Source organism: Phalacrocorax aristotelis, chromosome 24, assembly GCF_949628215.1.
Source record: "Phalacrocorax aristotelis chromosome 24, bGulAri2.1, whole genome shotgun sequence".
NCBI classification, from domain to species: Eukaryota; Metazoa; Chordata; class Aves; order Suliformes; family Phalacrocoracidae; genus Phalacrocorax; species Phalacrocorax aristotelis.
Window position 1 is genome coordinate 4,024,576 of NC_134299.1, and position 21,890 is coordinate 4,046,465.

General features: G+C 52.3%; 2 protein-coding genes across 2 annotated transcripts; both read right to left on the reverse strand.

Moving 5' to 3' along the window:
* Positions 1-8,438: 8,438 nt before the first annotated feature.
* On the reverse strand, positions 8,439-14,475 carry NKX3-1 (NK3 homeobox 1). Its single transcript, XM_075117410.1, has 2 exons — positions 14,068-14,475; positions 8,439-12,137 (listed from the first exon to the last, which is right to left on the reverse strand). The coding sequence occupies exons 1-2, from the start codon at positions 14,393-14,395 to the stop codon at positions 11,728-11,730; spliced, it is 738 nt and encodes a 245-aa protein (XP_074973511.1). The 5' UTR covers positions 14,396-14,475; the 3' UTR covers positions 8,439-11,727.
* A 3,984-nt stretch (positions 14,476-18,459) lies between these two features.
* NKX2-6 (NK2 homeobox 6) lies at positions 18,460-21,207 on the reverse strand. Its single transcript, XM_075117412.1, has 2 exons — positions 21,084-21,207; positions 18,460-19,652 (listed from the first exon to the last, which is right to left on the reverse strand). The coding sequence occupies exons 1-2, from the start codon at positions 21,205-21,207 to the stop codon at positions 19,060-19,062; spliced, it is 717 nt and encodes a 238-aa protein (XP_074973513.1). The 3' UTR covers positions 18,460-19,059.
* Positions 21,208-21,890: the final 683 nt, after the last annotated feature.

Genomic DNA, 21,890 nt, shown 5'->3' on the forward strand with positions numbered 1-21,890 from the left:
TGTCCCCAGGGCATGTGAGACCCCTGGAGCTTGGCCAAGGTGGGCTCTGAAGGAAAAAAGTGAGTCTTAACCAAAATGTTTCATTATGAAACCTCTGATGTGGAGCAACTGTTTGGGTAGAAAATGTTTCTGGCCCGGAGGTGGCTCCACGTGGGGATTTTAGCTTCCAGCTTCATGCCTGATGCAGGTAGTTTTGCTCGGGTGATAAATCAGATGTTATTTGCTGTTTCAGCTGATGCTGTGGGATTTTGGGCTCCGCAAGCAGAGCGGCATCCCTGTGGGGTGGGATAACTGCTGCGGGGCAGAGGGTGCCCGAGCAGCCCGTGTTGTGCCACGGGCTTCGCCAGTGCTTGGACTTGTGTATAAGCAGAAGGAATTCCTCATCTCTTTCTTTTTTGGTGGTGGTTGGGTTTTTTTGGGGGGAGGGGAGGGCAAAGTTTTGTCTATGCCAAGTCTACCATACCTTATTTCTAAATTTGAATCTTTCCAACATTGTCAGGAGGGTCTGGAGTTCTTGCAGTTCCTTTTCCTCCTTTTCACCTCTAATACACCTGGCAGAACCACATTGTCCTTGTCCTGAATCTAGCATGAAACCCAGGTTGTTTTAAAATAACATTTCAGCTTACCAAGCACTACACATCTACTGATTTAAAAAGTAGAGTTTGAAACTTCTTGCTCTAGATGTCCAGCCTTAAAAACCTGGAGCTGGATCTGAAGGATTAGTTTGAGAGCAGCCTCATGTAATTTTGACAAGGGGATGGAGCACCATTTGTTTCCTCTCAGTTTTGTTCAAAAAGAATGACAGGTTTGGAGTAGATGCTGAGCCCCAGGGCATGCACCTTCCAATGATACAGGAGGAATAGATTTTGGTGTGTTCCCACTGCAGGCATTAAGTGATGCACCTACAATCCTGCAGATGAACTTAGCTGGGATGCAGGCAGCCACCAGTCCTGCTCTGGCCCTTCCCAGGCTGGCAAAGGGCAGCTCAGCTGGGAATAATGCTAATAATTACAGGCTTTAGTAGCAAATGCCTACCTGGGGAGTGAAGGCTGGCTGCAAAGGGAAGCAGCAGCAAGATGCAGCTGCCCTTGGTCCACCCCAAAGGAAAAAGGACTTTCCTTTTCTTGCCTATTCTGCCCTTTCTCTTGTCCTTGTTCTTTTTTTAACATCAGTGAAAAATCAAGAAGGTGGAAGGGACTGTTGATGTGCTGGGGTGGAGAGCAGGCTGCCTTGCCTGGCTGATGAGCTTAAGAGAGGAGATCAAAAGATAAAGCGCTATTTATGCTCAGCAAAATGTTTTCGGCAGGTTTATATTTCTGTTTGCATTATAGAGTAAATATTTAACCCCCCTTTCCCCTCTGTAGTAAATGTGCGTAGTCCAGAAAGGTGAGGTATGTAACATGCATACCTCGTAAACACTAAAAACTGGTTTTATGTGAAGGCTAGTGAGGCCGCCTACATTTCTCTTTGTCAGAGTCACCATTCAGCTCCATCTTATTCTCAGTAATTCCCTGAGAAGTGAGAAATGCCCCTAATGTGTGTCTGCACAGGAGGGAATTTTTGTGCTTGGGTGATCTGTGGTTACAGGGGACAAGAATTATGTGATTAAACTTGCTAATCTTGTTAATCAACAAGTTGATTAAACTTGTTGTCAGCTAAATTGCTGATAATACCTATTCCTGTCCCTCCCTGTCCTTTCCATTAGACCCAGGGGGACTGGGGGATTTTTACCACTGAATTACTCAAGGCTGTCAAAGGTCTGAATTAAGACTCCTGAAATAAAGGAAAAACACCCAGAAAAAAACAAAAAAAAGCCATGGAAAGAGGCTCCGTGCCCTTGCAAGATGCCCTGGGAGAAGCTTTCCTTGCCTGCCTGAGAGGGAGATGTGGCTCCGACATCCCTGAGGAATTCAGGCTGCTCTCCCTCCGTTTGCCTGGTGAGTAATTTAAACTTTTTCTGTTTTCTCCAGTTTTGGTTTGCCTACAAGTTCTCTGACTTCATTAAATGCTTATTTTGTGCTGTGTCCTACTGGTGCTGCACTGATAATGGAAAATGGGGCTGGTTATAATGAGATATTGTTTGTCAGAAAAGCGTGGGGTGGCTGCTGAGCCGGGAACGCCGGGGCTGAGCCCCAGTTTTCCCAGCAGAAAGCTGCGGTCGGGAGAAGGGGATCATTCTTCCCTGGATGGAGGGGCTGGCGGACCTCTGCAAAACATCACATGGATGGTTATCTCTTTTTCCCTCCTTTGTGCTTTAAACCTCTGGCATCTGCCTGGCTTGCTGATGGCCGTTAAGTGGAAATGGGGAGTTCCTGCAGCCGAGCGGGAGGGCACGCGGGAACCTGTGGAGGAAGCAAAGCCCAAGGGCATCATCGCCCTGGCTCCTCCATCTCCTCCAAACTTTCGGGATGGGTCCCAGGAGGAGGAACGAGCTGCTGGAGGTGCCGCCCATGGGCATGTGGCACTTGCCAAGAGCTGTGACATGCCCCTGTCCCCGTCTCCCTCCAGGCTGGGTGGTGTTTTGCCCTGGGAACGCATCCGATCTTCTAATGGACGCTAATGGTTTCTTTGGAATCACTAGAGGTTGTTGTGTAAATATCTTTTGAGGGTATTTTTTAATGCACCTTATTATCGGCTAGACCGTAGCAACTCCTTAAACTTGCAGGGTTTCCTGCAGCGAAGGTCTACAGGGCGGCGGGTGTTCGCTTTGCTGTGTTGAGCACTTGTTTGTATATTGAAGTCTTGGGTTGGTACCAACAAATAAATCCCCTTCTGCTGTGCAGGCTGTGTTTTATAAACTTCCCAGCTGGTGTTTTTCCTAGGGGTCTATAAAAGAAGCAGAAGAGGGAGGAAAGATTCAACAGCAACTGTAGTATGTTGACGCTTGCGTGGGTGAAAGGAGGAATAGCAACCGAGGGCTTTGCCGGGGGGTGGACGGGGCATCCTGAGCATCAACGGTGAGTACGGCGGGATGCCGGGGGACGGATGCTCCCTGGGACACGTGGCCGGCGGTGATGGCAACGGCCACATCACCGGGAGAGTGTCTGGGGCTGCCATTCGGGGGAGGCTTCTGGCGGAGACGTTAGGGATGGCGGTGGGTGCAAGGGCTACGTGCCCCGTGGGATGCAGGTGCTCTCCCTGAGCCGCCAAAAACCTGGCATCTGGATTTTTAAGTCGTTTGATTAATCCAGGATCTAGGCTGTGTTTGTTCACCGCGTATGATCATTATCTAGTTTGTCCGATTCTTTGTTTCTCTTCAAATATTGTTTCTGCCTTAAAGGGTAATGAACATAAAGGCAAATATCTCACCTCTTCCCTCTTGAAATTTTATTAAGCTGCATGTTTACCTTGGATGACAAGATGCAGCCGACACAGTGAAAGGTTTTCCGGCCACACCTTAACCTGCTATCTTATTCTGCCACAATTGTCCACAAAGGGAATAAAAACATTTGTATTTATCCACAAGATTTAATTCCTTTTAAAAGACAAGGGATCCATTTGTAGAACAGGTAAGTGTTTTCTGCCGGGCTCTGCAGGTGTAAATCTGTCGTGGAGCGTTGCAGTGTGGCCAAGCCCTGGCCGCGGATGGCTGTGGAGGAGGTGAATGTAATTCCAGCCCCAAATATTGCCGATTTGGGCCATGAACCTTTTGGTCCTGGAATTAAGTAGGTCCCCTACGCCCCGTACGCAATATGCATCCCCAGTGCAGCATCCTCACCTTTCCTTCTCTTACCACCTGTTTTGCTGCCAGCACAGAGGTCCCAATATCAGCAGTTCTGGTGGGAGGAGGAAAGCCAGGCTTCCCCCCGTTTTCATTTTTCATCTGCTATGATTTGCACAGAAAAAGTCTGCTTGTCGTTGCCTGGAGGAAACCGAACCTTCCAAAAACTGCTCAGAAATGCAGGTCTGCAACAGCCCAGACACAACCACTGATCAATCAGATCCTCCAAGTACATTCATCACCTTCGTTTAAAATTTTCTGTTATTTTATTTGCTTTAAAGCTTTGCCCCGTGATGTTTTAGCAAGTGCTACGAGAAACATAGTGATCAGTGCCCCCAGGGCTCCTTTGCAGGGGACATGAACAGTCTTCTGGTGAAAGAGAGCATGGTAGATAAATACTGCAGTAATTCCTCCTTTCACCAGCGCAAATAGAGGATGAGGAGGGTTGATGTGCCATTGTCACCCAGCAAAAAGCCACTCGGCAGGGAGGGGTGAAATATTGGTCATTTGTTAAATATCACCCAGAGTTGTTTGGGCTGGGAATGGGGAGACCTGTGGGAAAGCTGCGGAGAGCAAAGACTGTCCCCGTCTCTTGCCGATGGCAAAATCTGGGTGAAAATTGAGTAGGTCTTAGTGTCACACATCAAATCAGTTCCTTGGTCCCTCTTAAGCCTGAGAGCTCCAGGCGTGGGGTTAGACGATGCCCTGGTACTTCGCTTGCTAACTGGTGCCCAGGCGTGGGGCTGCCTTGTGTTGAGTCGGGTCTTGCAAAAGCATCTTGAAGCTTCCCCAGGTCCTGCTCCAGGATTTTTGCCCTAGAATTCTCCACCCCCCTATTAGTTGACGTGAAAACCCCCGATGTTATTGCATTGCCTGTGCTGATGGAGACAGGGCTGTGGCTTTGGGGTGCAGTCCTGGGTCTGGGAAGTTTTGCTGCTGGCTTTAGAGCTGTCCATGGCCGTCTCCTTGCCTAATTAGGCTGGGTGGCTGGCTCTTGAACTGAGATGGGAAAAGACCCGAATCAGCCTGGAATTCAGTGCCTCTTTGTGCTCATGTCATCAAACCCATCACGTTTATGGGGAGCAGGGAACCGAGCCCTGCGGTGGTTTTAGATGGAAGCTGGGGACCGGCTGCAGGAGCAGTGCAGGATTGGTGCCCACTTGTAGCTTATCTCCATTCCCTCTTTTAAAGGGCTGAAGGAAAAAACCTGTAGTACCGTTCTAGGGCGAAAAGTTGATGCAGGTAGCTACTTGCTGGGGAACAGCATGGATATGCAGACTAAAACACTGGTATTTGGGAAAAACTCTGTTTTGTCATGGAAACTTGCCTGGGAGCTGAGCGATCTGCATCACCCTACCTCGTACGTGATGATACCTAGCAGCAAACAAATCCGATAGGTGCTGGCAGAGCTCCCGGCCACCGCAATGCTCAGAGTCTAGAAAAAGGATTAATATTATCTATCTGGTACGAAGGGAGCCCATGTTCTACTTGCTTCAGACCTGGCTGTGGGGGAAAACATCTGCACACATCTGGCATTTGCTGCAGCCTCTGGGCTGCTCGGTCCTCCGACAGCCCCAGCCCTGCACCCAGGCTGGGGAGGGAGCTTTGCCCTGGCCCCGACCGAGCGGCACAGCCGTTGGGACGATGTTTGTAAAGCATTTGGACATCCTTCTGCAGAGGAAGTTATTCTGGGTGTACCCCAGAGTTACTCTGCTTGTGTAAATCCTGCAAATCTCCACCCCAGAAGCCCGGCACTGCCATCCCCCATGAGAAAGTCGCTCCAAATGAATAATTGCTTTGCTAGAGCTCGGCTGGTGCGTTTTCCCGGTTAACCCAGCCATTCATTCTTAGGGGAGTGGCGAGGAGCCCCGGGTGCCCCCACCCAAGCTCTGTTTGCAGAGAGACTTGTGCTAATCCCTTTGCTTTCCGGTACGGCGCGAGCAGGACCCCGTTGTGCTGCCTGGGATGGGCGATTCACCGGCCGGTGGAAAAGTACCACGGCAGACTTTGCCGAAGAGCCAATAATCCCTGCTTTTGCCTCCTCTTGGTTACACGGGCCCTTCAGGACGGGGTTCCTCTCTCGTTCTTTGCACTGTCGCTGCTGAGAGCCCTGATCCTGCCTTGCCTGGCTCAGGCGATGCAAACTGTTAGACACCGAGGATGTAAAGTAATATTACATTGGGAACTCAATCTTAAAAGCTGGGAATATCTCCCTGGGAGGCTCGGGCTGGACACCCAGAGCTTGACGGGGCTGTGCATGGCCGAGGGGAGACTGGTCTCACTCTGACGTTATACCACCTTGAATCTGAAAAAAAACCCCTGCTTTTCTGGAAACCTGGTTGCACCAACAGGGTCTGGATGAAAAGAAGAGCTGGGGGGAGCATACATGGCTGGAAAAAACCCGAAGTGGGAATAGAATTGGGCAAACCCAACAGTTACGGTGCCATGAGCATCCTCCCCCGCTGACTCTGCAGAGATTTCCCCCCTCCCAGCTCCGGCACCAGCCGGTGGGAATGTCCCGCTGCGCCGGAGCCTCCCTTATGTCCTTGCTCTCCGTGCCAGCTTTCTGAGCAGAGGGAAAGTTCGACTCCCCCGTGCAGCACAGCCGGAGGCAAAGCCCAGGCTCTGCAGCTCCCTTCTGTGCCTCCCCCATCCCTGCCCCCAGGACGGGCTTTGGGGGGAGGGGAGGGGGTCCCTGGTGAGGCTGCGGCGAGGTGACCATGGGGTGACAGGTGTGGTCCCTCTCTTCCCCTCACCGTTTCCCATTTTGGGCTGAGGGCTAAAGCAACGAGCCCCAAAGTCTCTCTGCTCGGACACCCGGTACCTGACTCCAAAAGCCTTTTTCTTTGCCTTGTTTCCTTTTTTTCTTCTGATATTGGAGCATTTCAGCACAAAACCCATCCATATATGCCTCGCTCCTACTCCTTTTCCTGTAAAAATACTTGTCTTATCTCTCGACTTTCCCTTCTGCAAGTGGGCTGCCATAAATTACCACAGGCAGACAGCTTTGGAAGCACTTCCAGGGCTATTCGCTGCGGATTTCTCTCTGACTTTGGCTGTTCTTAATAAATGGTGCCCAGACCATAACAGAAGAAAGAGGAGGAATGTGCCTTGGATTTCTGTGAGAGGGAGCGAAGGAGTTTCCCATGGGAACGCCAGGCTGGAAAGCTGCATTTTGCCACATTTCCAAAGTACTTTTTCTTTTTCTTTCCCCCTTCTTTTCCCCCCTTTCCTTTTTTTTCCCCACCGGCTATCCATTGTGGTGAAAAATCTGACTCTGCCACTCAGCTTCTCCCGTGCTTCCCTGACCCGCTTCGGCATCGCTGCTGCTGGGATGGCTCCGGGGGGGGAGCACCGGGTGGTCCAGCACCTCGCAACGGGCTGTGTGGGACTCCCTGCCACAGGACGGCCTTGCCACCGAGGCGCTAGCTGGGTTAGGAAGAGATGAAGCGTTTCTGTGGATGACAAGAGCATCCAGAATAGGAATAGTAAATACTGAAAATCCTCAAGGGTTTTTAAGAGCTCTAAATCCCTGTGCTTACTGGGGCTTAGCTTGCCTCTCTCCTTGGGGAGCATCCACACAACCCGAAAGATGCGTCCCAGTGCTCGTTGCTGAAAGGTTTTCTGCACTTCCCTCCAAAGCACCTTTGTAATAACTGGGTACCAAAACCTGGGGGGGAAACACCGCTCCGATACAGCCTGGCACTTCGGGTGTCCTTGCATTTTCCATCCCCTATTTAGCTCCATGTAGCGAACTTGTTCCCACTGCTCTGGTTTGCAAATGTTGAGTAGGTCAAGTTGAAGATTTTTCTTGGCTCTGGTCCTGCGAGTCCTTGCCAAGTATGTGGTTTATTGCATGCAAATGTTAGTCAACAGTTACATTATCCAAAGACAGCCTTTTTTCTTTTTTTTTAGCTTTAAATAAATGATTTGGCACAAACAAGTGTAAATGTTATGTCAGCATTAGACACCATTTAATCTTGATGGATATGTTAGCGGCGGAGCATGACACTAATTGACAGACATTAAATGATGCTTTCTGTTTTTAGTTGCATACAAACAGGAGTTCTGCTTCGTTAAGGCTGATTAAAACTCCACGTCTCTATAGTTAGGGTGGGATTTTTCCTTTCTGTATTAATCAAGGGGATATTTATCACCGGGGAAAGCCTGTCATGTCATTCCCCTTGTTGTGATGAATGCTTTAACACTCGGATGATTTGGTTATCCAAACAGTACAGCCCTTTTTTTTGTCCTCGTGCTTTGTGCTTGAAAAAAAAAATATAGAAAGAACAAAAACTACTGAAAGTCTATCTTGTGTCCGTAAAGAAACCACTCAGGGGTTGCAGAGAAGAGGGTTGGGAAGGCGAGGAGGGAGGGCAGAGCTCGCGGCAGGGGTGAGTCAGCCGAGATGTTTCTCCACGGCAGAGGCTGCGAAGGAGCCAGAGCTGCCGCCTGCATCCCTGGCTCCAACCGGCACCGACGTCGGACCCGGAACCTGCTTCGGCAGATGCTCACGCTGCAGAAAACCTGCGCTTTCCTGCGCCTGTGTTGCAGCAAACTTTGGTGTGTAACGACTTCTGGGTCTGCGTTACGAACGAGGCGGGTGCTGCCGGCAGGATTAGTGCGGAGGGAGGAGCCCCGGCTGCAGGGGAGCGCTGCTTGTCACTGTGACAAATAGTCACCCGCATACGGGAGCTCTTGTTCCCTTCCACGAAATCGCCGGGTGAAGGTGGCGGAGCCTGGCGAGCTGTGTCTGCCTGAGGAGTTGGCTGGTGAGGGTCCAGCACCAGCCTCCTAAGGCAATAGGAGCTCCCCTGAGATCTCATTTGGCCATCTTGACACCTGCTTTGGCTTTGGGTTTTGTTTTTTTCTTTTAAAGCTACTAGAATACAGAATTAAGCGGGGACTAATGGTAGTTATTGCAGCTTGCTTTCCGTTCAGGAAAAGTTGCTGCTGCCAACCCCAGAGAGGAGGGAGTGTGCGCGCGGGCAGGCTGGGACCCAAGGTCGGTTCCCCTCCGCCTCCGTACGAGGGGGAAACGTTCACGCTGACAATTCCCAGGATGAATTCTTCCTCTTATGGTCCTACGGAGCCCAACGCTGCCCCTGATTGCACCAACGTGTTTGCAGGACTGGAAAGCAGGGGCAGAAATAAAGACTGGGACCAGTGCTCGTATGCAAAACTCTGGAGGCTACCAGGATTGTGCTTAAATGGTGGGATTACAGGGATTTGGGGGTGATGAAGAAAGTACTTGACTATATAAGGTCTTATTTTTGGGAAATAGCCCTGTTTCATGCTCATGGGATGGTAAATGGGATTAGCGGATGCTCAGTGGTACTCTGTACCTGGCTGGATGAGTGATGGAGCAGCACTTGGTGCTGAGCAGCTAGAAATAGTGACGAGCAGTGATTTACCACCGGCAAAGCCTCGTGAGCTCGTGCTTGTGACAACTCCTTGCACAAAACTCGCCCGAGTGCTGTGACTGCAACAGGTGTTTGTGTGAGAAACCGGTGCTGGTGGGACAGCCGTGGTCATTTCGTGGCAGAAACGGGGATTAAAAGGAAATCCAAAACCAGGGCAAAAAAACCCCACAAGGCAGCTTGTTTTTAATAAAGACTCTGCGCTCTTTATTCCAAAGGACAATGCACATCAGATAAAATAGTATCAAAAAAATATGTACAAAAATAGCGAGTATTTGTGCTGGACTTGCTTTATACCAGCAAAGTTAAGTATGAGCAGTTGGGTGTTGAAGCAACAAGGATATTTCACTGGTTGTAAACCACGAGCGGGGAAGAAAAAGCAGCTATGACACAAACATTTTCCCAAAGAAGCGTCCAAGAAATTCAGTTTATATCTAATTTTCCCAGCCCAATTCAGTCCTTCCCAGCATAACGTGCCCGTCCCTGCTGCTCTTCCTCTGTCTGTGCAAAGGACACACCATGATCCCTGTTCAGGGCAGCTCTGGGATGGTATTTAGTGTATTTAGTGCAAGTATAGCGTCTCTGCATTGATTTAAGCAGCATCCCAAGGGTCTGGGTGTGGGTGAGCCCACAGGATTTCAACGGGACTTTCTCCCCCTGGAAACGCCATCCGTAGGGATGCGTGCCCTGCAGGGGCTTGCCTTCGAGGCTGTAAGGGCTTTTTTTGTTGCTGTTGTTCCAAGCAGCAGATAAGCAAAGTGCAAAGTGGATAAGCAGCAGGGCTGCGTTTGAAACACATTGCAACAGTGCAGGGGAGATGGCCTTCTCGCCCGGGCGCCGGCTGGGGGAGAACGGGCTGGGGGATACGCAGCATCTGAGAGCAGGAGCTAGGAGAAAAATGTTATCTCAAGGTATTAGGGGTTACTTTCAGACAATTAGAAAGCAACTGGTTGTCCTCCAAATTGGGCAAACAGCTTTGATAGCAGGAGCTAAGAGAATATCTGCCACAGAGTTTCAGCTTGCGTGTTCTCTTCTCCCTGCCCTCCCTTCCCCTGAGGTTTTCCTCATGCACACCCCCCCAGCAGCTTTGCCTGGGAGCTTGCAATCTCTGGCTCTATGGCAAGGCAAAAGATCAGTTTCCAAATAGGCTTGTTAAAAGGGACGGATCTAAGCAGTTCTTAACGTTATCTAACTGCATCTGTATTGGACCACTCTGATTTTTTTTAAGTCTCTTTCAGAAAGAACAGGCACCAGAGAAACATTTCTGGAGGTTCACAGGGAAGAAACCTCCGCGTGCTTTTGTTTTAGAAGATTAAAATTGTTCCAGCAGAGCTCTGCTGATTTACGCTAGCTGAGAAGCAGCAGTTGAGGTGTTTCCTCTCTTGGAAATCTCATTTTTTCTACACTTTCTCCCATAAAGTTAATGGCATCTAAAGTTTTAAGTATGGTTAGTTATACAAAAAATAAACCTCTGCTACTCTGCTGGTGCTAACAGTTGTCGTCTAACTACAAAGTCACCGGTAAAGATACCATCCTCCTGCTGCCCTGGCGCTGGGAGTTGGGGTGATTTCACTTGCCAACAGGGAGTTTGCTGCATTGAAAGCTGCCGGGGAGCGTTGAACTCTTTGAGCTGTTGCTGTTTTAAATAGCTTATATGGGAATGTTCAAACAGTGTCAACACCCGGATATGCAAAACTCATCTGTCATTATGCTATTGTCTGTGTTCCTGACACTTTCTGGTTTGGCTTCCCAAGGCAGCGGCAGCGGCAGTTGGCACCTTGGCCGTCGAAGGGCAGAGGGACGGGTTTGGGTGGGGGTAAGCTGGCACGGCTCCCTCCCGGCCAGGGCGGCCGCCTCCGCTCATGCCCTGGCACACCCGGTCCCCGGCTGCAGCTCCGTGGCCGTCGGGCACTTCAGGGTGTTGTTGCTCACGGCAGAAAGGGGTTTAATTCTCCCCAAAAGCGCGTTACCCCAAGGGGAGGCTGCGGTGCTGCCCGAGAGCACACAGAAATATTGGGGGAGCTCTAAGCCCCCTCAAGGACCATTAGCAATTACTGTTTCAATGGCAGAAATAGAATCTTTTTTGCTTTTCTTTTCCTTAAGCCTAATTTTCAGACCATACGACAGCTCATGGCCCAAGTGGCTGAGCTGGGGCCGTATCAGTGCCAGCCCAGGATCAGCAGTTTGCTTTTTGCCCGCTTGATCTCAGCAAGGCTTCAGGGGGGCGCAGGCTATTTAGGAGGGGCAGGGAGGGGCGATCGCTGCCTCTGGGGCTGGACCCTCCCTTGCTTTCTGCCCCCGAAAGAGCCTGCAATATTTTACAGCTGTAGATCAACCCCAGAGCAGCGCTGCTGAGTGTGCTGAATTACACACTTTTAATATCTTGGGCTTTTTTTGTTTTTTCTTTTGTTTGGGGTTTTTTGTTTATTGTTAGCAACGAGAGAGGCTTGCGTGGCAACTAGAAGGTGCTGATCAAGACTGCGAACAGGGTCTCCCTCTCCTAATTAACACTAGAAAAAGCGACGCAGTATTAAAAAAAAAAAAGCTTTTTAAGAGAAAAAGATGTTTTCTGCTTTAAAAAAGGGGTTACCACCACAAGGGACTCCAGCCATTCAAGTAGTAGAGGCAAGGCAGGTACTGCCAGCCGTCCCGCAGCGTGAGCAGCGATGCTCCGGGCAGCTCGGCCGCTTTCTGCCCGGCCAGACGCGTGTCCAGTCTGCTGATTTCGGAGGCGACCTGTTTCCTCTTGGTTTTATACCTCCTGTTTTGGAACCAGATTTTCACCTGGGTCTCGGTGAGCTGCAGGTTTTTGGCCAGGTGGGCTCGCTCGGGAGCCGACAGGTATTTTTGGTGGCTGAATTTCCTCTCCAGTTCGATGACTTGGGTGTGGGAGAACGCCGCCCGCGAGCGCTTCGCCTGCTTGGGGGGGCGCTGGGCGATGGGCAGGGGTCGGAGGGGGGGGTCACAGTCTGACAGGTAGGTCTCTGCCATGGCATCTGTGGGAGAAAAGAGCTAAGAATTACCCTCTTGGAAATTGCCCAAATCACTTGATTTTTCCCTTCTAGAGAGCAAAATATTCATATTATCTTGGAAATATTTTCATTTAACAGAGTGAGCACCACCTTAAAGTCACACGAGGTGTTTTCTTTCTTCCTAAATCACAATTTCTTAGTTCATATAAGCCTGCATTCAATATGCACATACATTTGAGGGACTAAAATAATACAGAAAGGGATATTTTGCCGTGCTGGTGGAGGTCTGCCTAAAACCTCAAGGTACTGTTGTTATGTACATTATGGCATCGATACCTCTTGAGGTTTTTGTTGCAGAATTCATACTATTAGCACTTCTTTGAAACATCCTCTCTGCTGTGCCTATGGGAAAATCCTGATCCCCAGAGAAAACAAATTTTTATCCGCAAGCTACAGAGGATAGCTCAGAAATCAGTGCAGCTTAAAGCAGCCTGAAGTTAGAAAGCCTTGAGAATAAATTCCTCCCTGTTCTCTTTCACCACTCCAAGGCAATGCCAAGAAATTGTGGGGCAGATTTTTAAACCTTCAGGCCTGGGGTTACATATGTAGCTGCAGACCCGGCCTCGATCACAGCTCCAAAGCAGCATCTCAATGCTGGCCTCCGACTTATTTCTCATGGCACTGGTGGGTCGCCTGAGCTGTGACCCAGGCTGGTGCTGAGCTCCCCAGGAAGCATCACCTGTAACTGTTAAAACTTCTTAAGTCAGTTTATTTAGGCAGTTAGTTCCTTTTTGTGTATTACCCAGCTTGGGATAGAAACAGGCCAATTCCCCCCCCCCCCCCCCCTTAGTCATTTCTTAGTATATTTTCTTAAGATGTGAACATAATACTCAAGATAAAAACAACAGGCTTAATTCCCAGCTTGTGTAAATCATGGTTGTCCCAGTGAAATCCCTCAAGCTGTGCTGATTTACACTAGCCACTTTCTGGGAGATTTGGTATGGCTTTTAATGATTTTCGTAATAATCAGCCCGGTGGCTGTTTCTGAACTTGCTTTTATGTAGAAGCTTCTTTTAATAGAATTGAAACATAAAGCCAAAATTCCCCTGGCAAGGGCTGTCTTTGCAAGCAAGAGCCGGTCACTGGAGAGTTCAAAATTGCTTTTTTGGCTGTTGCAGCCCAGCCCAGGACTGCTTGGGCAACGAAAGGCTGAGTACCCTCCTGCAGCCCCGGCCAGGCTCAGGGTGCTGCAATGCAAGAGGCACTGGTCAAAAAAAAATTTGCTTCTGAGTGTGATTTTTGGTATGTTGCTTCTGCAGTGAAGCGTTATTGCCTGCGGTGCATTTAGCGGTTGCCTGCTAGAAAGCGGCGCAGGTAGCGTTGTACCGAGAGGAGCAGGGTGGTTATTAACAAACCCCGCGATGTGCAGCGGCACAGGAGGGAGCAGGCTGCCGAGCACGCGGGAGAGCGGAGCCCTGCTGCAAACGGCACAAATTCCACATCTGGGCTTTCAAAATACCCCTGGACCGGAGGCACCGAGGAGCTTGGCGGCGGCGGCATCACCGCGCTGACAGCTGCGTGAAGGATGGGCACGAGCTGCCCCTCTGAGCTGGCAGCCCTGAGGTGCCCTTGCTGGGGAGCTTCTGCATTAAAAGGGAACATTATTTCCCAGGATATCACAGAAATCCATTGACTGGGCTTTACATAAACAGAGTTTTAGGCAGATTCAGTCCTTTGAGTTGTGCCTGGCAAAAGGTTTGCACGCCGTCGCTATTTCCCTTACTTTCCCACTGCTCAAGCACAGATACTCCCTGGTATTTAAAGCACAGCTTATTTGGCTCTGGGGAGCTCGCGGCAGCCGGGTCTGGATCCTGCCCCTTGGCTGACCCAAGCGTAGAGGTTGCTGATCTGTTCCCCAGCCAGCGGGCTCAGCCAGGAGCTTCCACCCCCTTACCTGTATCAGCCTCATGGGGTGTCCCTCGGGCCTGGGCTGGGGATGCTCCTGGGGGATGAGGGCTCCCGGGGGGGTGCCCTGGGGCAGCCCCTGGGGCCAAGCTGCCCTTGCTCTCCTCCTCCAGGCTGCCAAACCCTCCGCTCTTGCCCCTCTCCGGCTGTGCTCCCCGCTCTGCCCCATCCCAGAGGATGTCTTGGATGAGGAAGGATGTCCTGGGCCTGGAGGAGAGGGGCATAGTGTGCTGGGCTGCCGTCGGGGTCCGGATCATCCCTGCTGGGGTGCTGCTGGGTGCTCTCTGCCTCCCTGCGGGGAGCACCCTGGCACTCATCCTCCTCTAACTCTCCCTGCCCAGGAGCGCACTGGCTTCCCACCCTCCCGGCTCTGCATTTATACGGCAGGCAGCCAAGCCTCCCGGGCCTGATTGGAGATGCCTGGCAGGAGCCTACGCCCTTCGCTTGTGTCTTGGCTCCCACGGGTTTCCTGGCTGCTTGTTTCTCCCTCTTGCTCAGGACACCCTTCCCCACTGATCCATGGGTCCACAGCCAAACCTCAGCCTCCTCCTTTGCCCCCCTGTTTCTCCTTTGCTGGCAAATCACCCCCGAGCTTTTACAATGAGAGAAGCGAGTTCATCCGTTTTGGGATCAAAATGGTCCCAGGGCGGGGGTTTTGGCGAGCGGAGGGGGGAGCAGCATCGCTGCCTTGGAGGGATGCTCTGCAAGGGGACAGCTTCTGCATCCCCTGCCCCAGCGAGCTGGTGCTCTGCTTGCTCCTGGTTATAGAAATGATTTACGTCCCAGGGTAATCTCTAGAGATTTTTGGGGAAATGTTGTTTTCAGGGGCAAAAGAGTGAAAAAATAAAAAGGTTTTTAAAAAAATTTTATTTTGAGGGCTTTCTTCAAAACCTTCCACTTTCAGTTTGTTGAAAAATAGGGGAAAAGGTCAAAGATGTTTTCATCAGCTTTGCAAAGCTGCTCTAATGAGGGCTTTAAAATGAAAGTTAAGATAGTTAAGATATAACAGACAGGGAGAGAGGCTCCAGAGGCAAATGCTTGTATAGAAAGAGGCAGAGGGTTCACATGAAAATTAAGGCTAAACCTCAGACTAATTCCTTGACCAGCTGTAGAATGGGCCAGCATTTATTTAAGAAACCTTAGTGCCTTTATACACCATCCTGCAAGGCCCTGTGTTCAAAGGCACCCAAAAGGAGCAAAACCTTCCCAATTCCAAGAAAAAAACACGAGCCAGGCTTTCTGTTGTAACAGAATTTTTTTTTTTTGGAGCATCCACTTTATTTGTAGTTGTTCTTCTAGAGTTTCTGTTTGGAAAACATCTCCTCAGTCGCCACGCAAACAGCCGTGAAACACCCCCAGCTGCGGGCAGCACATGATTAAAAAATCACCTTGCCCCATCATGAGGCAAAGCAATCTGGTGGGGAAGCCCCCGTGGGAGCAACATTCAGGTCCAGGGGTGCAGGTCAGCAGCATCCCTGGGAACTACAGGCACCCTCTGAGCTATGTATGTATATATACGGTGACCCCCTATAGCCCTGTTGTCTGCAGGCTCCTTTTGCTGTTGGAATAATGTAACACCGATCACCTCTTCTATTCCTAAAGCCTTCACTTAAACCCAGCCCCTCATCCTCAGCCGAAAAGCAGAGGCATGTTTTTTTAACCTTAAAAAGGGAAACAATAGATTTCCCTGAAATCCCCCGAGGACTCTGTTGATTTTATAGGAGGGTTTTTGGTTACAGCAGCCCAAAGTGCAGAGCAGGTTGTGCAAATGTGCCCCAAACCCTGCTTTTAACCTGCCTTTTTCTCGCATCTTTAACCTGCTGATGCTCCTGACTTAGAAAATGTCCCCCTAAATTCACTGTATGCTCAGAAGGCTTCAGTAGCTTCAATAATTCAGCCTCATTAACCTCCTGTAGTCCAAGAAAGGGATTCTGGAAAGATTTGTGAAGCAATTGGAGCCCAAGAGTGTTACTGCAGCCGTACCCCAGCCCCTGGCCCTCAGCCCCCCTGGCCTGGTTTCTGGAGAGCAGATCAGGAGCTGGCGGAGGGTGCTGCTGTGGCCATGGTGGGTGGGTGGCTGGGCTGCCCCACGGCTCCCCACCCGCTCCAGCGCTTAATGTGGATCCCAGCGTGCTCCCCAGGGGGGCTTGGGACAGAGGGGGACCCCCAAGGGGCACCGGTGGGTCCCCCTGGCAGGACCCCGGGCTTGCCCAAAGGCACGTCAGCACGGCGCAGGGATGCTCGCTCGGGTCAGGAGGCCGTGCCGCTCCCCGGGCACACTCTGTGCCCAATTTGGGAGCCAATTTTCCCACGGCAGACCCCCTACCCTGCTGATTTTAGGCTGCCCTTGCTGTTGTCGGAGCTCAGCACGTGCCTGTCTCCCCACCACACACCCAGGGCCTCAGCCTGTCCTGCACCCACAACTGTTTTGGGCTCTATCACAAAGATGTGAACACAGGACCCAGCAGAAGGGTTTCTCTCCCCAGAAGCTGGGCAGCCTCCTTCCTTCCAGGGGAATAATTTAATTTCAATTAACCATTTTCCTGCAAATAGAGCTGGGTTGCCACAGCTTTACCATAACTATTAGTGAAATCTCCTGGTGCTGTCCGTGTGCTTGACGCCTCCGTCTGTAGGTCTGTCCTGGGCAGCCTCGTTGCAAGGCTCTTTCGTGGTCAAGTGTCTTTTCCCTTCATTACCAGTGTCCGCATCCGTGGCTCACTGGATGAAAATAACTTGCGGCTGATAAGCGGTGAGTAATTTGGCCCAGGATGGGGATTTTTGTCCAGGAGGAGGCTTTGGGGAAATGTGGGCTGGTTTCTGCACGTGGGCGTGTTTGGGAAAGCTCGTTTTTACAGTGGTTTGTGTAGCGGGTAATTTCTGATTTGGGCTGGAAACAGGGGAGATTTAAAGCAACAGCCCTGGTGTGTGCTGCAGTGAGGCTCCAAAACATACGGAGGGACATAAAGGATGTGTTCAGCACCCACGATTCCCATTTTCAGGCTTTTTTTCTGAGCTGAGGAGGGTAGCAGCTTCCTCCTTTGATTTCCGTGTTTATTTGGGGGCAGTTTCATGTGTCTGCCGCATTTGATTGCTGAACCTCAAAGGAAGAACCTGCAGCAGAGTGAAGACTTGCAGGTGAGGCCGTGCATTGGGGATGCTGCTGTTTGCCGGGGCTTTCCCCGATGCCGGCAGCATTTCTCGATGCAAGGACCCTGTCGAGTCCCCTGGCTGCTCCAAAGCCAGGACGGAGACCGGAGACTCAGCCGATTTGGGGGGATATTGCCAAGTAAGCGTGGATGGGTGAAGGGGAGGAGAAGGGGCAGCACCCAGCACGGCTGTCGCCTTACGCAGTCATTTCCAGGGTCTCGGTGGGGCTGCAAAGCCTCGGAGCGGCAGGACGGCGAGCAAGCTATCTCCCCGGGAGGGGTCTTCTGGTTTGATTTGGATGTCAGGGATGTCCCATTTGGGAAACAAGCGAATGCTGGAGTGATGGGGCTGACTGGGATTAGAGATAAAAGCTTAATCGCCTCCTGCAAGTCTCTCTTCACTGAACACTGGGAGGATAAGAAGCTTTTGGGAAAGGAGCGGGGAGGAGGGAGCAGCAGCCCGGAGCGGGGACGGAGGTTGCGAGGGGGAGATTTTGCCTGCCCCGCGCTGTGGGCGTTGTGTGCAGGTTGCTGTCTGGCTCCGTCGCTGGGATATCTTGGCATTGTAGTGGGAAGATCTCTGTTAAACCAACATTTTGCGTCAGACATTGACCTTTGTGTGGTTTTCTTCCCCCTCACCCCCCAATACGAGTAAAGGCTGCACTGGGGCGGCCACGGGCAGCCCAAAGAGTGGGTTGGTTTAACAAGGTTCTCGCTGGGTTTATTCTGTAAAGGTGAGGCCATGGATTTGTGCTGCCTGTTCGGGAGGTGGCTCTGCTCCCCTTTGATCTGCCCCAGGACACCGCAATGGCATTCAGCCTCCTGCATTTCATAAAAGATATATATAAATATATATATATATATAAATACACATACAGCCCTTCCATCCAGCAAGGTACTTGATGCTGAGGGACTCTGATTTGGGGATCCTGCACCTCTTAGCTCAACTCAGGTGTAATTCAGGTCACACCAACCCACCGTGTGGTCCTGTAACTATGGGGCTGCCCCTTGCACCTGCCCCACGATGTACCTGCAAACCCATTTTTACCAGTATGGGAATAGCAGCAGAGAGCTCAAAACATGTGCTAAGAGTTAGGGAGGGGAGCTCCCCAGGCTTGGACTACAAGGCAGTTATCTTTCTGGGTTAATTATTAGCATTAGGATTGATTACTTTTTTTTCCTTTTTCCGTTGGATCCGATTTTGATGCTCAAATGCAAATTGTGGATGGGAGAAGTTAAAATACTAAGTGAGGAGTGGCGAGCGAGGGAAAACATGCAATTTTACCAATTTGTATTTTATTTGCAAATAATAATAATAAAGTCAGAAATTAGCACCTGTTCTGGTGTTAATGTAGAGAATATAAGCCAGAAATATATCTCAAAAGGTTAGAGGAACTCAAAGCATTAAATAGCATTCATAAAAAAGTGAATGCACAAGTGATGTGCACAGACCCTGTTTTCCAGTTGCCCTTAGAAAGAAAAGCTGTGTTCATACCCTCCTGATGGCCTGCACTGACATCCTGGGGGAGCAAACCCTCTGGGCTCGCGAAGGGCCAGACCCCGAGACATTTGTGTTTAAATAAATAAATGCCCTCAGTCATCGGGTCCCCAAAGGCGCAGTGCTGGGGCGGCAGCGTTCCCCCCTCTCTCCTGACCTGCCTTTGCAGAGACGTGGCCACACGAGCTGTCTGGAGGGGACGGATGCTCCGGAGCCATCCCACTGTCCGGGCTGGCAGAAACCCTGGGGGTTTGGCTCCCATCCCGACGAAGGCTGGGCTGTGGAGCAGAGGGGCTTTCCTCGGTGTTTTTCCGGCGGTCCTGAACTCCGTGGCCACCTACCAAGCCCTGATGCCCGCTTGCACGGTGGCTTGCAAGCACGCCGGCTGGTGCTGAGCCGCGCCGGCCATGCCCAAGCTCACGTTCACGGCAGGGCTGCCGGGGGTGGCACTGGGGGGCACCCCAGCATAGCTCCCCCCGTAGCTAGCACCGTATGGGCCGCTGCTGTAGGCACTGTAGTAAGAGCTATAGGAGTAAGGGCTGGCGGTGATGCTGTATGGGGCTGGGTAAGGCTGGGAGCCCCCAAGGCAGGGTTTGCCGTCCCTGACCAGCACGGGCACCGCCACCCTCCGCGGGGGCAGCGGGTGGGCAGCCAGCACCAGGGATTTATCCTGCCTTTGCCTCTTGCACTTGTACCTCCGGTTTTGGAACCAGATTTTCACCTGCGTAGAGGTGAGTTTAAGCATGCTGGCGAGGTGCTCCCTTTCCGGAGCTGAGAGGTATTTCTGTTGCTTAAATCGCCGCTCCAGTTCAAACACCTGAGCTTGGGAGAATAAAACTCGGGGTTTTCTCCGCTGTCGCTGCTTGGGGTGGTGGCAGGCGTCGGCTTTCTTCTCGTCTGCATCGAAAGGGTGGGCGAGCAAACATTTTCCTGCAGCAAGAAAAACCCGAAGCAAAGTGAGACCCAAGCCCGGTTCTGTTCCCAGTGAGAGGGTGCTTCTGAAGGAGGGATCGAACTGGGAATAGGGCCTTTGGGTGTAAGATGAGGTAGGGTTGATAGTTGATAAATTTAATATGAACATTCCTGTGATGTTTAATGGGAATTCAAGAAAATTCCTTTTTTTTTTTGGGTGGAATCAGAAGCCTGACTGTTATATGAATTTTGGATAATCCCTCCTTTCAGCCCCTCCTAACGATGCCTGTGCTGTTGTGGGTGCTGCCATTGCGGCAGGACCAGCCTGGAGGCGCACAGGGAAAGTGGGATACGCCAAAGGTTCAAATACCCCAAAACACAAATCCCCCTGCCCACTGTCCCGCTGCGGAGGGGTGGGAGCGACGGCAGTCAGACCTCTGGCAGGATTTACTTCCAGCGCCGTGGGAAGAGGAATCCCGCAGCTCTCTGAATTTAAGCAAAACCAGAAAAATGAAAGGGCTGGGAATGAAGGAGGAAAAAATCATTGCATCTGCGAGAAGTTGCAAAGCAGTTGGGTTTTGGTTTATCTTTTTTTTTAATTTGCTGGGGTTTTGTGTTGCAGCGGGTTAGCTGGGGGTCTTGCACCGCGATGGTGGGATGGGCTCGGGTACCCTGACAGCCACAGCAAGGGCTCAGGGCATTTGAGGGGGGGTCTGCGGGGAAATGGGGTGCTGGAGGGCTCCGCTGCAGGTGTGGAGCCGGCAGAAAGTCCTCCCCGGTCTCCTCTCACCCTCTCCGGCTCTCCCGCTCTGTATCCCAGTGCCACCCAGTGCTCAGGCTCTGGTCCTACTGGTTTGCCCGGCTCTGCAGCCGCCGGGGATTGGGAAAACAGGAGCAGAGGGCACTTTGTCGGATTTGAGCAGGGGGAAAAAGAGGGGCCCCGTCCGACCGACCCCTCCCGGGCGCCGCATCCCCGCACCCCCCCCGAGCCCCCGGGGCCGGCCGTGCCTTGGCGCGGTGCTTCCCGTGCCCAAGCGGGGACAATTTACAGGGGTTGGGGGATGGGGGGTTGTGCCATCGAAAACGGGGGCGATTTGTGCCTTTCGGCAGGAAAAATAATCCCCCAAACCCAGCTACATCCAACAACACTCCCCCCACCCAGCTCCGCTCCCCGGGGCTGTTCCATTTCCCCGAGGGCAGGATGCGGAAAATGCCGGGAAATGCCCCAAACAACCCCAAAAATCATACCCGGGGAGGGGGGGAAGGAGGGAACCCGCCATGGCGGGGAACTTCGGCTGCGGTCGGAGGGTGCGAGGATGCGCCGGGCGGCTCCGCTGCCCTCGGTTTTCCACCCCGGGGGAAAGAAAGCGGCTCCGTGGGACCCCCCTTTCCCCACCCCGCCACCCCCGCCCCGCAGCGCCCCGTCCCGCAGCCCCCCGGGTCACTTACGCGGTGGCGGCGGCTGGTCCTCCCCGCGGGGGCTGCCGGCGTCCCGGGGGCCGGGGGGGGCGCGGGGCTCCCCGGGAGCGCCCAGCCTGAGGATGTCCTTCACCGAGAAGGGGGTGGGCAGCATCTTCCAGGGCCGGGGAGGGGGGTGGGTGGGTTATATTTTTTTTGCCGGGGGGGCTGTCGGAGCAGCCGTGCCCGCAGAGGGGCTCTGAGCTCCGGGACCCGCACCCCTCCTCTGACCCTCCTGCCGCCGCCGGGCCAGGCACCACCCCCGGCCCCCGCCGCTCGGGGGGGTCCCCGGGGGCTGGGGGGAGCAGGGTTAGGCGGGTCGGTCACCGGGAGGAGGGGGGGACACTTTCCCAGCTGCCCGGGATGCTCCGGGCCGGACACGGCTCCCCATGGAAGGAAGGAGCGGGACCCCTTCGCCTCCGTATTTCCAAAACAAGGGGAAGCGAGAAGGGCGGGGGGGGGGAATTTGGGCTAAGCTGCAATAAAACAAATCGAGTCGATTTTAGCTCCATTAAGGTCACATTAGCCAGCGGCTTTAGGAGATAAGGGCTGATAAGGGGCGCAGACCACCTAGCTCCTGCGGGCCGCGGAGGGGAGGATGCTGCGAGAGCCCCCGCCAAAGTGGGCTGCCCACTGACAGCACCTCTGGGCCCCAGTTCCCTCCCAGTCTGTCCCAGTGCTGCCTTGGTGGGTGGGCACTGAGCTAGCAGACACCCACAGGGGCATGGAGTGGGGCCAGGGCCCCCAGCATAATTCTGGGGAGCAGGTCAAGGTCCTGGTAGCACCATGGGGCAGCGG